The sequence below is a fragment of the Triturus cristatus genome, chromosome 3_2 (assembly GCF_964204655.1).
Source record: "Triturus cristatus chromosome 3_2, aTriCri1.1, whole genome shotgun sequence".
In the NCBI taxonomy this organism is placed as follows: domain Eukaryota; kingdom Metazoa; phylum Chordata; class Amphibia; order Caudata; family Salamandridae; genus Triturus; species Triturus cristatus.
This window is the reverse complement of record NC_140584.1, coordinates 102,067,592-102,082,653: the sequence shown is the minus strand read 5'-3', so window position 1 is coordinate 102,082,653 and position 15,062 is coordinate 102,067,592. Positions and strand designations below refer to the sequence as shown.

General features: G+C 43.0%; 1 protein-coding gene across 1 annotated transcript in view; it reads left to right on the top strand.

Moving 5' to 3' along the window:
* Positions 1-15,062, top strand: part of SLC15A2 (solute carrier family 15 member 2) — a 452,967-nt gene that overhangs the window by 348,876 nt on the left and 89,029 nt on the right. The window contains exon 18 of the mRNA XM_085647327.1: positions 6,527-6,573. Coding sequence (XP_085503453.1) covers positions 6,527-6,573 — 47 coding nt within the window. The remainder of the gene's footprint in view (positions 1-6,526; positions 6,574-15,062) is intronic.

Genomic DNA, 15,062 nt, shown 5'->3' with positions numbered 1-15,062 from the left:
GTTTTTAGTCTGGTTTTGTTTCCTGGGCATTAATGTTGTAAGCTCTGAAGTGAATTTTACCCAATCATGGATTTTATTTGGGGCCTCAAATTCACTATCCATTATCAGTCTCTTTAATTTAGTTTGAAGTGCTTCTATCGTTTCATTTGACCATTTTAGACGTTTTAGGTCAATTGTGTAGATGCTTCCTTATATTGTAGGATTCGCCTGATGTTTGGCTAGTTTTAAGCTGAAATGTTTATGCTGATAAGAATGATCTCTCCTGGTTGTGTACTCTATGGAAAAATGAGAGAGTAATGGCATCAATGCTAATGAGATGGCTGTATAATTCAGTCTAGATCATGTCTTTCCTCCATGGAATGTATGTTTTGGTGGGAAGTCGTCCGTTGTTCTGCCATTTATTACTCTCAATCCAAGAAACTCTAAAGCATTTACCAGGCGTTGACCTACGGGGTCCGGAAATGATCTCTTTAGCTGGTATTGTTAGGAAACACTCCAGTATATGTTGTCAGCTACTCGCTTCTCATCTTCATCCGGGGTGTATATTAAATTAGAATTAAAGTCTCCTGTCAGTACCATGTCCCATAAGGGGTATGTGCTCCTTATGTCTGTAATTGTGGCAATTAACTGGGTGTTATGGGCTGTTTTTTTACTTGCTAACGGATAGGCATACGTATTGTTCAGCAGGACAGTTCTGCCGACGATGCCTGAGGTGAGTTTTATTAATTGTATATTTGGTCCCGAAGAGCCAATCTGTTCCGTTTCGATGTTTAATGAAGTGGATATGTAGACTGCCAGTCCCCCTTTCGTCCATCCATGAATCTTTGTTTTTAGTGCAGGTACTGTGTAGTGTATGTAACCTGCCAGGGGTAAATCATCCAGTGCCCATGTATACTGAAGCGCTATTATGTCACGTTTCCCAGTTTTTAGGGTGGCAGCCGTTTTCAAGTCATTTTTGTGCCCCCGCGATGTTCCATGAGAGCAGATGTATGTTTCCTGTGTCTAGCTTATCTGCTAGCTTTTCCGTTGGTCAGTAGCCCTTGTCTAATCTTAATGCTCCTGGCAGCCAGCTCCATCCATCTTGGTCTGGTTCAATCACTGCCATCTGTTCGTTATGCACTTCCCTCCTCTGCGAGGTTGTTAGGCTGCTACCTTTCTCTCCCTGTAGAACTGTAAATACCTGCTGGTTGTTTTTTCTTTGACTTTGTCTGTGACTCTCGTTGTGGTAAGAATTTACAGTCAAAGGTCCAGGATAGCGTGGTATGGTTGGTCTTGACAGTTTAATTCCCCAAGCTTCGAATTGCAGATTAGAGTTCATAATGAGCTGGCTTCTTCTTCTGACTGACATGTAGTCAATGTTTGTTCGCTATTATGGTTTTCTTTTGGAATAACTTCTACGGCCAATAAGTTCAATGAATTCAAGTGTTATAGGGCTGGAATTTCTGCTGTTAATTTCAGTATATTCCCTCTGTTTAGGATACGTTGCCACCCTTTCGATTCATATTCTGGTGTTAAAAGTATTTGCTGCTTTGGTAGTTGATGCCCTTGCTCTATCTGCAACATAGGGTCTTGGTTCTTCTTGTCAGCTATGATTCACTTCTTTTAGTCTTTTATTTGGACGACTCTTAGGTTTACGTATTGAATCATGCTTCCCTTTCTGGTATTGTAAGCTGTGATTTCCAACAATGACAAATTCTCCTGATTAGTCTCCCTTTTGTTTTTTGTTGCTTTTTCCCACCCTGGGTGTCCTTGGTCACTCTCTCGTCTGTGTACCGATAAAGGTTTCAATTGCGTCCTCTCATTTAGGCTTGCTCCTTCTTCACGGAGCTCTTGGGGTGTTAGATTTTCCAGTGGCGGCCCTCCCTTATACTGTTACAAAGATTATGAGCCTGAGGCTTAAAGTTCTCTTTTGCTTTGTTTTTCATTTTAAGATCTCGATATCCTGCCTCATGGGCTTCTGTGGTTCCATAAACTTTTTTCGGGCCTCCTTGTCTTTTTGAGACTTTATTATCAATGCCCTTTCGAGCGAGGGCATTGGAGCCCTGTGGTTTCCCCACTGTTTTCTCTAACTGATCGTTGTTCTTCCAGTCTTCATCATCGGGATAAGTGCTTTGCCTAATTATCTTCTGTGGCTGTATCCTGCTTACGTCATTTGTCTGAGTCAGTTGCTTGTTTCCTATTTTATGCCTAGCTACTGCATGTTTTTCCTCAGAACCTAATGTATTATCTCCTTTTCTATTTGTTGTCTCCTCAATTCCTACACGATCTACACCCGTTACTGGGGTTGTGTCTGCTCCTCTTTCTATTATCTGATTAACTTCAGCCATGATTTAGTTGTCAGCCTCTTCTACCTTATAATAGCTGCTCGAGTCTTCGTCTGTACTTGCAGTAAAACTTGTCAGGTCCGTGACTGCCTTATTCACCCTGGTTGAGCTGAATATTGGAAATAACTTGGTAGTCTGCTGCTTTGTTTGTAATACCAATTTGTTTCTTGATTTCCTATCACGCTTTTTTTGTTTTCGTGACTGCTTCGGTGCTTTTTTTCCTTCAGGTTTGTTTCACCGACATTTTCTAATATAAGCTCTTGATTTATGGCATTTAGGTGAACCGGGCTTATTTGAACTAGCATGTCTTCTGATTTAGAAGATATTTTGGTTTGTTTGTGTTCCTCTTTTGGTAGAGACTTGCAGAGTTGCAAGGTGTTAACTATATGCTTATCATGTGCTTCAGCATTATTGTCTCTCATTGCCAAGTTTAGTTTATTTAACGATATTATCTGTTCTAATAACGTTGGTAAGAGGCTCAGTTTGTCAATAATCGGGCTACAAGCACACTGGACTGAGTATTTGGATTGTACTCTTGTAATAAGATTATTCATATTGTTAAATTTTGTGTTTATTCCTGCAATTTGTGATGCTATAATATTCATTAAGTCTATTTGAATATCCATTTTGTCTGATTGCATATTGAAAGCCTCTGTTGTTGTCTGTAACGTTTGTAGTAAAGATTTGAAAAGCTCTATAAAGCTACTTTGGTCACTCAGTGTCTTCCCTTGTAGTAACTGTGATTTTGATTCTTGATTGGGAATTTGATTTTGATTAAATAGATAGCTATTATCATGAGGCGACCAGGAGGAGTTATTGTTCGTGTGAGTAGTTTTTGAGCCTTGTATAACCATATTATTTTGTATGTTAACATTGTGCATTTCTCCTGTCGGTGTACTTGGTTTGGTGACAGACGTTTGTAAGAAGTCTTTGTTAGATGAAAGCCTGGGAACATTCTTCCATGAGTCAATCAGTTCTTCAGGGTCATCTTGGTCCACCTGATGGACCTGTGCTGCTATTTTTAACCTTGGTGTTATCCCGTTGTTTGTTGCGAACTTAGGGGTGGAAGATGTCAGATTTGCTTGAAGTACATTAAACTTTATTGTCGGTAGATCTGTTTTTCTTTCACCAACAAACTCTTTTAACCCATACTGTAGTGGACCAACTAATTTGGTCTTGTTGTCTGTTATTTCATCCTTATTTTCTGTTATCTTATCTGCACTGTTTCTCCTTTCATCTAAGAACTGCTCCTTATTTAAGAGTGTTTTCTCGTTATTTTTCTTGTCTGTACTGTCTTCCTTAAACACCTCCTCTAGGTCTGCCGAATTTATTCCTGTCTTATCCATATCCTGATTCAGGTTTTGTGGACTCTTTAGGCTGTTTGAATCCATTATGACTTGTATGGTGTTGTTTTGTATATTTTCTTTGGTAATAAATGAAACTGACTTCTGAGGAGCTCATGTGTCAGGAGGCCTGGTACATACGCAGGCGTTGAATAGATGAGGGTTCCAGGGTCTTTAAGGAAGGAGAATCTAGCATTCAAAGTTAAATTCCGTGTGCTATCTTTCTCCATATTTCTAAACATTGTTAGTATTGGAGATATTAATGGGCTTTTTGGAGTAAAATCCGGGCCTTCTGATTTAGTTGTTTGTTTTGTATCCTTTTTTTTATGCTTTGCTTTACGCTTTTGGCCTTCTGGGCTGGAGTCTGCCTAATTCTGCCTGATCTCATTCCTCTCCACTCAGTAGTCTCCTCTCTGTAGATCTGTCGATCCTACTAGTTTTTAATTTTTCTGTTGAATTATAGTTGTCTTAAAGCTCTAGGGTTGCTCTTGAGTAGCTCACAAAAGCTGATTATCAGTTTTTTTGGGCTGTTTTTGGGCTGTTTCCACTGTATTTTCACGATGTACTTGTATGTGTGTATAAACTAGGCTATACTATTACCCTGATGACCTGCAAACCAATTCTCAGACACCAACGTTTAAATTGTTAGTTGTTTTAGCTGAAAACTAAATTTGATTAACTGTGGCCAAGTCGGGGTAATTCAGCCAAACACCACCAGCCCGAGTGGAGTGAGGCTGCCTGGGCAATACACAGCTAGAAATGCCCAGGCCACACTCCAACCACCCCACGCGCCAAGGGTGTTAATGCTTTCTGCTTCAGCTCTAATCTTAGCTCTAACCAGCTCTGGTCAGGCTTATCTGATTGCTTTTTCCACAGCTCCAGGCCCCCTACCTCACCTCTCAGAATTGACTCTGGCGGATGGTGTGCTGCTGCCTGGCTTCACTGTTCAATCCTTTGGTTTGGCTGGCTGGCTGGTTTTCCCCCCTCTGATGTCCACTCTGAGTCTGCTTCTGCTTCGGGTTGTCCTTGGGTCGTCCTTGGGTGCAGCGGGAGAGCGGGAGAGTTACTCTAGTCCTTCACTCTGCACCGCTTACCTGTCACAATGCGTGGGGAAAAAAGAGTCAGCGAAGAGTGAGTGAGCGAGCTGAGGGTACTGAGAGCGGGGGAGCGGGTTAAGCAAAGAGAACTGCAGCCGCTCCGACCTGCACGGCTTGATCCTGCTCAAACTCGTTAGCTCGACCCCCTCAGCTTGACCTCGACTCTTCCAAACGCCGGCCCCAATTGCGGCTCCGCTCCACTCTGCTCGGGCTGCACTGGCGGCTGACTGCGGTTGACTGCGCGGGACTCCTTTTCCTCTCTCACAGGTGAGCGCAATCTCAGAGACTCTCGCATGAGAATAACTAGATCATGTTAGATTTCATTATTCTTCACACACATTAATAATTCAATGAGTAAGATTGAGAGTTTCACAACATGTGAGTTCTTTATTTTACCACTCTAAGGCACATAAAGGTTTGTTTATAAATCTAAAAACCTATATTATTATGTGAATATAATTCCATATATTCTACATTTATCTGCATGCTTTTATGATGCAGTAACCAAGTTCTCTCATGTCAATTTTCAAAGTTTCTTCAACGTATAATTGGTGCACTGAACACGTAGATGGCTCAAAATGTCTCATAATCGGTTTAGGTATGCATCAAAGGATCTAGCTGCTTATCAGCTGCATAACTCCGACTATGCCTGCTGCTATAAACTCTGGGAGGAGCCAAGGGCGAGGAGAGGGCAGATCAAGAGTATGAGGTGATCCTAATTGGTTCACAATTATTATAAAGCCCAGTCTTCTCCTGGAGGGTTGACATTGGAACACTTGTATGAGTCATCGAGGAGCATTAGGATGAGATGGAAATACTACACAGAGGGCACAAGAGCAAATGGATTGACAAAACCAGAGTTTTGAGACATCAGGAACCACACCAGGGAGATTAGTTGCAGGAGCACGAAGAATGGCTCATCCAACAGGAACAAGACGAAGAGAGCAGAGGCAGGTCAGATGTATTAAAGGTACAGGGGAAAAAAGAGAAGGGGCAGGATAGAACTAACAAGAAGGTGCTGGTCTCTGAAGAAACAAGAGACATGGTGATGAGGAGAGTTATGACACTGAGATTCTGATCAATCACTGACAAGCTCTGAATGAGAGAGAGGTAAAGAGTTTCCAATGGACACGAAGAGAAGAAGAGACATGACTATAACCAGCTATGACTGGGATGGGAGACGGCGAACATGTGATCAACACAGACAAGGTGAAAAAAAGAGGTGATTCAGGAAGCCTTATATAAGTAGATAGACATGGTAAGGAGAAGATGGTCAGATTCCCTGTGATTAAATCGGGTCATGTAGCACAATGCTTGACCCTGGGTGTTGAAGTATTTGTGTAGCGCAGTACTTCGTGACAAACTGAAAAAGATAGTTGAGTCCCCAAACCTGACAAACCAAGCACCAGACAGTATAATATCATCCCTATGTTATGTTTCTAGGCATTTGTGTAGTATTGCATATTGCATATTGCCCACAGCCTGCTCAAGGATGAAGAGAATTATTTTTGTGTGTGGTAACTAACAAGTGTTTCTGAATTTTGTTTGCCATATCTTAGTGCCGTAGCTTGGTTTTCTTAAACATTTTTCTTTACATTGAGAATTTTATCTGAGACACCTTCTAGCTTTACGCTGGTGCTGGGGAGGCTTTGTCACTGTCAGTGAATAGAGACAATTGTCACAATGATGGTAATGCTAAAGATATTCATGACAGTTTACTTCACACAAAAATTAACATGAAAATATTGTTTCACTCTCCTAGATTGAAGATTCAAAAAAGAAGCCAGCAAATGGAATGGCAGAAGTGAGGTGGGAATTTTTTGTCTACATATTTCGATCACATGTAATGGAATTGGTCATTAAACATTGTTTACCACAGACCATTCTTTTGAATAACTTAAATTCTGGGGTAAAGGGAAGTTTGAGTTAATTTGCCATATTCACCATAGCGATGGGATTTATACATAATGCTGTTGCACTATTACCAAATGTGTCCTTTTGGTAGGCACTGAGTTGTGAAACATGATAGCCGGCAAGCTGATTGATACTGATATCATCGTACTAATTCTCCAAGAGGTTGAAATGGCAGCTTTCTCTTATACTTAGTAATCACACATCTTCTAGGTGGATAAACATAAGCTTGCCAACCAATTCTTTCATCAGATCTTTGCTGATAGATAACTGAATGTGGGGAAGAGGGCAGGTAAGGCAAGTGGAGAAATACCCACAACTCCACATGGGTTACACCTATGATTGAGCTATGCAGTGGTGTAGCAAGGACTTGTAACACCCGGGGCGATCCCTCTAATTGCTGCCCAGGGCCGGTAACAGCGGGGGGTGCTGGTGAAATACGAAGAAGAGCGAGGCGGGTTAAGGATGACGATGAGCGAGGGGGTCACAGGGGTTGGCTGGGGTAAAATGAGCTACGAGGTAGAAGAAAAAAGAAAACTTACCTTGTGGTCCAATGCTACACCACTGCCTCTACTGCCACTCAGCCCTGTTGGGACATATGGTGAAAGGTTGCAAGCGCAAGATTAAATAATTTACATTTGTAATGGATTTTCTGCATACAGTGTGCCATACACAGTGTCACAGTGACAGTCTGCTTCCTCCAGGCCCTCCTCGACCGCAACCAGGGCCGCTATGCTGGATCCCGATCTGCTCTGCCGCGGCCTCCGAGTCCCCGTCCATGCACTGCAGCAGTGGAATTCAAAAAATTGTCACACTCACCACTGTTCTCCAAAATCCCACCAGTACTGCGCAGCCACCGCCCCAAAAAAGTGCAGACTGGGGCGGACCGCCCACTCTGCCCCACCTAGCTACGCTACTGGCGCTATGCAATTTGATAACATTTGTTCTAACATAAGATATCAAGTAGAAAATCAAACCTTCAAATTTGCCATGCACTTGTTTGACTATATCTGTAATAGCAGGGGCAAAGAGAACCGGGGTCATAGGAATTATTGGTGTAACTACACATTCCTTGCTTCTTGCAAACAGTTCACAATGTACCTTATTACTATGTATGCAGTGACAAATTATGGAAACCATTACATAAGTGTCACTCAAAGTTAACAAAATCATTCCCCATTCATGATAAGGCTTCTATATTACAATAAAGTGAAGAAGAGGGGTTAGAGCAGAACACTGGAAAATCTAAATATGAAATGCTACATTGTTTGATACTTGATAAATATCTTTTCCAGTTCTGGATTATTCAAAGATTTACATGCTTGAGTTACTCCATGTTGTGAAGCTCGTAATCCTTTGTAAAGTTTTAAAAGCAGCATTAGCAACATACACCCACTTAATGTACTAATATGTACAGTCTTTCTACTGCATTTCCATACTATAGGCTTGATTTAAAGTTTGGCAGAGTTGTACTCTGTCACAAACATAGGACCGCTATTTCAAATGTCTTATTAAAAGTGCATTATAACCTACTGCCCTTGTCATAAGGCAGACGGGATACCCATCATGTTTGTGACAGAGTACCTGTCCACCAAACTCGAAATCAGGCTCCAAGACTCACATTTTATTCAAAGTGATGGATAAGCTCTTAGTTGTATTCATAGATGATGGATACTGGGCCACAGGTGCAAAGAACCCGCCTGATGTGTGTAACAATGAAATCCTGTCTGTCATTTCCATTTGAAATGCTGCATTCTACCCCACATTTGTCCCTACCTTTCTTTGCTCCTTTGTACTTAGGTCCTCACTAATGTGTGTGTAGGGGGGACTCCACTGTTTTTCTACTGTTGTCATGGCAATGTCCAATCCTCTGAAACTCTGTTCTTTTCAAGATAAGTATTTTCAGCAGGCTGTATGCCACACAAGGGCAATTGGATACATTTGGTTTCACTCTAGATTTTATTATTGTCTTGCATAATTGTTTCATGATTTGCAACGGTCACAGGCCGCTATTCTCTCTCTCTGCAACTGGTTTGCAGATCCTGGCAAAAGGTGCATGAGGAGATTATTTTGTGTTTTGATTGTATTCAATCTCTTTACCAGCATAGCTGACGCTCACAGTACGGCAAAGGAATTCCTTACTCTCTGAAGTCTTCCTCTTCTAGCAGACTCCACCAGCACCAAGGTCATGTTGCATCATGCTCCTCTTGGATAGTCACTTGCACTGCAGGGTTTACAGGCTCCTGCCCTCTCTCAGCAGGCAGGCTAGCTTCTAAGTGATATAGGTCAGCCAGCTCCCAGCTCTCCCAACCTCGAGTGAGACCCAGGTGATGCCCCTTCGCCTCTAGGAAGTTAACACCAGATCTGGTTGCACACCAGTCCTCTGAGTTCTTGGCAAGGCCCTCCCTTCCTTGGTCATAGAGGACTTGGAACAGGAACAACTAGTGAGGAAGTGAGTCAGACTTTTATACAGTAAAACCAGACAGGAGATGTGTATCCACTGCCATTACTTTCAGAGCTGTCTTGGAATGATTCTCGTTTCATGTGTCCTTTCCAGGCTCTTTCCACACACAGTCTTTTTGTAGGCTAGTGCTTCTAACAGCTGGATTGTCTTCAGTCTGGAGCACTCACAACAGAGATACAAATAGGTTTGAGGTTTCGACACCTGACTGCCATGAGCAAGCAGAAAAGCGTGATCGGGGAACCATGAAGGCCAAAATAGTCCACTCACCCACTCACCTTGTGCAATAGACTTCCTGCACCCCACCATCTACAAATAGCAGTGTTCCGGAAGACTAATTAGCAGCTTATCACTAGCAAAAGGCCTAATTGATTTTCTAAAGGGTCCTGATTTCATCTTGCTTCACTTCAGAATCTGGGCCTCCTCCCTGCAGCTTTAGGAGTGTCAGCAATACACTGCCACTGGCTAGGGCAAAACCTCTATTCCATTGTGTGCAAAGGCCATGCCAGGGTTATCCATATTCTGGTCCACTTACACACACCATGCCTGCTCCACACAGGCTCCACATACAAACATGCACAGCATACACTTGACAAGTTAGTAGTAGGATACAGATAAGCACGTAGAAGCAGAACTTCACAGGAATGGGATGGTGGCCTCCACTTTAGTGACACAGATAAAAAGGTCTGGTCACAAATATAGATTTACAAAACATGGTCAAATGCCATCACTGCTATATGCCATTAACCCATGACAAGGACAGTAGTTCACTGGCTTTTGGATGCAGGTCGCAAGACAAGTGCAGGACCTCACTTGTGTCAAAGGACAGACTGGTCCCTGTGCACATACTAGATAAATGTGAAGCAAGGGCCAAAGTCAAAAACTAGGATAACAGATACTTGCAATCTGACACTCAGCTTAGGGGTAAATGAGTACAAAACATTAAGGGGACATCCCCGTCCCAAGGGAGTTGTATGCTATGTATTGATTCTGCATATTTAGTTTTTCTGCAAAGCCACTTGCAAGTCGATTCTCAGGTCTACTTGGAAGTGGCAAAAGGGGAAAATGAAAGGAAATGTAAGGTAGAAATTAAGGACAAGGAAAAATTGAATGTAGGTTTAAAATATCTTGAAAGCGGTAGGAGTCATGCTAAACTGCATATCAGATTGTTTGAACTACCTGTAGAACCTATAGCTTGTTGGGCAATTTTTAGAAAGGCTGGAATTAAAAATACTACCATAGGTTGCCATGTAAAAAATGAGACTTGTCAGTTATATAATAAAAAGTATTGGAATTCTTCTTGAGTGTATCTTAAATACTGTCTGTAAAAACCTACGGCTATCTAGCCAATTTCTTGGAAAATTGAGCTACAAAAGTTATAGTGATGCCCTATTTCTCAAATCTTTTCTTGGAAAGGAAAACCTTCTCTGATCTTTCTGGTGAAGGTTAGCTTCAGTATGTAACCCGTGGTGTTTTACAATATTTCATGAGGGGCCATATTCTTCTCAAGCCGAGCACTGCCATGCACCACTTGGCCCCAATTATTCAAGAGTTTTCTCAAGGAACACAAAGCCCAACACTTATTCATGAGAACTAAGCTTGCTTCACTCGTTTGCTGGTGCCACTCAGGACATGGTCCAGAGCCAAGGCAGAGAGCACTGTGTTAGCCCGCCTGCCAGGGCCGGACTGGCCGTAGCGGGCTTCGGGCAATCCCCCGGTGCTCCGCACAGGTGGGAGCCGGTTTTGCGCCCCTGGGGGCCGTTTTTGTTACAGGGCCGTTTTTGCAGCATAGCAAAGAGCTCGGCGGCACCCCCAACCCCCAGTGGGGGGGGGGGAGGGCCGGCCGAGCACTTTGCCAGGGCCGGTTTTGGTTCCCAGTCCAGCCCTGCCGCCTGCTCCCCCACACAGGGGCCAGCTCTGATTCTTTCGCAAAGTAACAGAATAAACAACACTTTGCCAACAGCAGTGCAAGCACAGGATATGAACAGTATTGGCAAAAACTGTGAATTTAGCAATGTGAACTGTACAGATGTGCGTGGTATATTAGACTTTGCAAGGGATCACACATGTATGTCTTGAATGCAGGGATATCTAAAGAAATGGTGACTGCTAGCAGAGCTATGCTGCTTCTAGAAGCTCTTGTGATGTAAAGAGCTGCTTCTTTCATAATATTAACAAACAAAAATAACAAGCATTTGCAATGCAATAGGTCTCGCATTTATGAGAGTTTGAGTTATGGACATTGTAAATGACAATGCCTTTTATTTATGTGTTGTTTTTAAAACAGATAAATAAAAGGCATTGTCATTTACAATGCCAATAGCTTAAACTCTCACAAATGCGAGACCTATTGCATTGCAAATGAGTGCTATAACATTTTTAAAAACATTAGGCGAGAGCGTGTCCTGCCTGTTGAGCTATTTGAGAAACGAGTGCTCGGAGGCTGTAATTAAAGCCTACTGAGCAACAACACACGTAACAGGGGGTGTCGCCATGGAAGGTTACAAAATGAGACAAGGCGATACAAAGGAGGGACTACTAAGCCTTTTGACCAATCAACAGCCACAGTTTACAGTGGACCATGACACGAGCCAATGAAAAATGTGGGTGAAGAGCGGGCGGAGCTTCAAGTCCCTACCTCAATAAAGCATGCATCGCTCAGCAGCACATGCACTGCCCAGGCTCAACCTAAAAAGCCTTTGGGCAATACGTAATGAACACCGCACATTAGTGTCCACCTCTTAGTAATTCTCATTCTATGACATTTAATAATTAATTTTCAAGAACAAGCTTGCTCCGTCTTCCCCCATATATAATAATAACTTGTCTTATGAATCACTTCATGTCACAGTTTTTGCCATGTAACAGTGAGCCGATATTGCAGCCATGCTGCAAACCCGCCCCCGGTAACAAAATTGGCCTCCCATGGGTCCTAAACCGGACCCCACCCTTGCGGCCCACAGGGGAAACGCCCAGTGCCCGCTACGGCCAGTCCGGCCATGGCGTAGTCCTCTCAGTCGTAAAATTAGAAGCAGTAAATAAAACTTGTATATTGTGAATACCAAAAAAACTGTAAACTTATACAAAAGTGTAAGTTTACATTTATGAATCAGGTCCTAGAAGAGTGGTGTCCTGGGCCCTTGTCCACTTTGCACATGTTTTTTAAAACGTGGCTGCCGACACTCACAATACAATGAGATATTGCACTATGACACAAGATGAAAGGTATGGTCAGCCACTGAGAAGATATTGCTGATGTCACTAAACCGCTCCTAAGAAGCAGTGAAAACATTAGAATGACCAATGCCCATGCGAGTTAGGTGACAAAATGAATGCTGTGACCTGCAAGTGCATATCGAGAATAAAATATTACCGCAAGCATAAAATAAATTATAAAGTAAGATGTGTGGCTGAAGCAGCCAAGATGGCGGTTGTATCTTGGGTGAGGTCTCTGCCAGGCACTCCGCCAATATCCTGTGACCTCAAATGCAATTGGCAGGTGCAAAAGGACTAGACAGTGGTGTTAAGACACTCACACTACTATGACACCCCTGGATCTCAAGATTGGCCAATGGTGAGGCCCAGGCTGCTCAAAAGGCTAGTTTAGGGATTGTATTTTATGCCACTTGTATGCCACCCAGCAACAAAAGCACAGAATTTCCACTTAACATTGCATGTGGCGCAGAAGTCTTCCCACGGTAGCTCCCACTGTGCTCACCATGCGGCACCACCTACTAATTTCACCTTCATCACATGGAATTTTGGGGGGATGCACACAAAAATTACAAGAGATTAAATCCTATCCATTCTTCTGACTAAAAGAAGCAGTCATATTGCATTGAAATAGTGCAAGAATCTCAAAATAACAAGGGGGGGGGGGGGGTGTATATGACAGAAGAGATGGGAGGCCAGGAATTCACCACAAATGATTCCGCATATGCCAGGGGGACATTGGTTTGGGTCAGGGCAGGAATTCCCTTTGAACCGCTCCGGAAAGAAGCAGATAGAGAGGGAAGAATCATTCTTGCAGAAGGTGCATGTGATGGCAGACTCTATGATGCTAGCCAAGACCATCCCACGCTTCTGGTTAGCAGAACTTAAGTGGTTACTCATGCCGAGGATACTGGGAGGGGATAACAACTATGCTAATGCTGCTGGGAGCTCAGTAACGGGGTGAATAACAATATCCTGTTGTTAGGATAGCTTATTCAGCTAAATTGTTGCTCGGTAACCTGCAGGTCGTAAGCTGGAATCCTGGCAGTGTTGATTCAGCCTTTCCACGTCGACGAATTACATTCCTTTGAGCTGGGCTATTATTACACCTATTATTCAAGTACCGAGTGTGCTCTGTTCCCTTTATAGCTGTTGTTTGTCATTGTGGCTTCTTTCCAGTCTCCCTTCACCGCTTATAGCATGGAAGCCGTTCATTTATTTGGCTTTAATTTAGTTCTAGAAATCAACACATGTTCTAAGCATTGTTTAATAAATTATAGATATTTTAGCTAGAACACATGATGACGCATTTTCTTCAGAAAAGTGCAATCCGCTTATCGTTCATGTATTCCGATAAAGACGTCAAACATGTCTGTCTGGAAAACAGTGACAATTGACCGGTAACGAAATAAATTCCTGAGGCTGCACTACCGAGGTGCCACGCGACATCTTCGTGCCCATACGCCGGGCGAGACTGTTACTGACCGAGACTCGATACCCCGTTCCCGAAATAAGTAAACATATTTAGAAAACATGGGAAACAAAAACAAACATACGTGTGCAGTGATTCCACAAGGTGAAAGAGTCAGTCCCTCTTCGCTGAAGACGACGCAGCACATGAACACGGAGTTGTGATTCACCTGTCGCGCTGTTCATGTACATGTGACACCTGCGGAGTTTACAGATGGCCCTTTGAAAGGTGAACGAGGTCACAGGGGCCTTCAGGGGCCCTTGTGATGCAGGGTACATGTGTACACACGCCAATAGAGCACTCATGTGTTGCACTGGCAGTCTTAGCAGAGAGAGACCAGCAGAGGGCGCACTCTCGGGCAAATCATGGAGCTGCCTCTCTCATTGCACGAGTGGTCATTTATTGTTCGTATAATCAGGGTATTGCAGAAGGGGACGAACATTTGCGAGCCCGTCTGTAATCCCATGTTAAAGGACACAATAATAGGTGCCAATACTAATGACACTCCTGGGGCAATTTATGTAAGGTTGCCCTAATGCTTATGTTTCAAACGACCAAGATGTAAGGTCAAGAAAGTAAAGGGAGACGAGGGAAGAAGGAAGTCCCAAAAGAAGACTCCTAAGGTTGCTTCAAATCATTGGCGTAGATACCAGCAACTGAAAACACTTCAAAGTAAGGGCCTTAATGTGATTGTTGGCCACCTGCATTTGCTATTTACATGTGGTATGCTCAGACAGTGGATTACAATGGATGAAATGGATAGTCCATCGAAATGTTTTAGGATCATCTTATGTCAGCAATGTCTTGAGAAAATGCCAGCCTGTCACACACCTGACAAGCCAAGCACAGTTTATCCCAGACATAGTAGAAGATTGGCAGACTGGGGCTGCTTTAAGGTATTGGAGCCTAGATCCGGTAGAGTAAACTTTGTGGCAAGATGCAAAAAATAAATTCTGACGTGCCCTGGAGTACTTGCTCACCTCTATCCCCGCGCTGCCCTTCATCATTCACAAATCATGGGAGGCTGTTGCAAGGGTGCGAAGCAGCAATGGTTGGAGAACAGCAGGTTTCTTTCCAATGCTTCCCTTATGATGCTTTAGAACAAGCTGATTCCATGTTGGCATCTACTTTTTTCTCTTTGCCATCTCTCTGAGCACCTCTGCTTACAGTCAGAATTTAAAGAATACAGTTGGCTAACAAGACTTCCATTTTGTTTTCAGAAGGGACAGCTAAACAATTTCA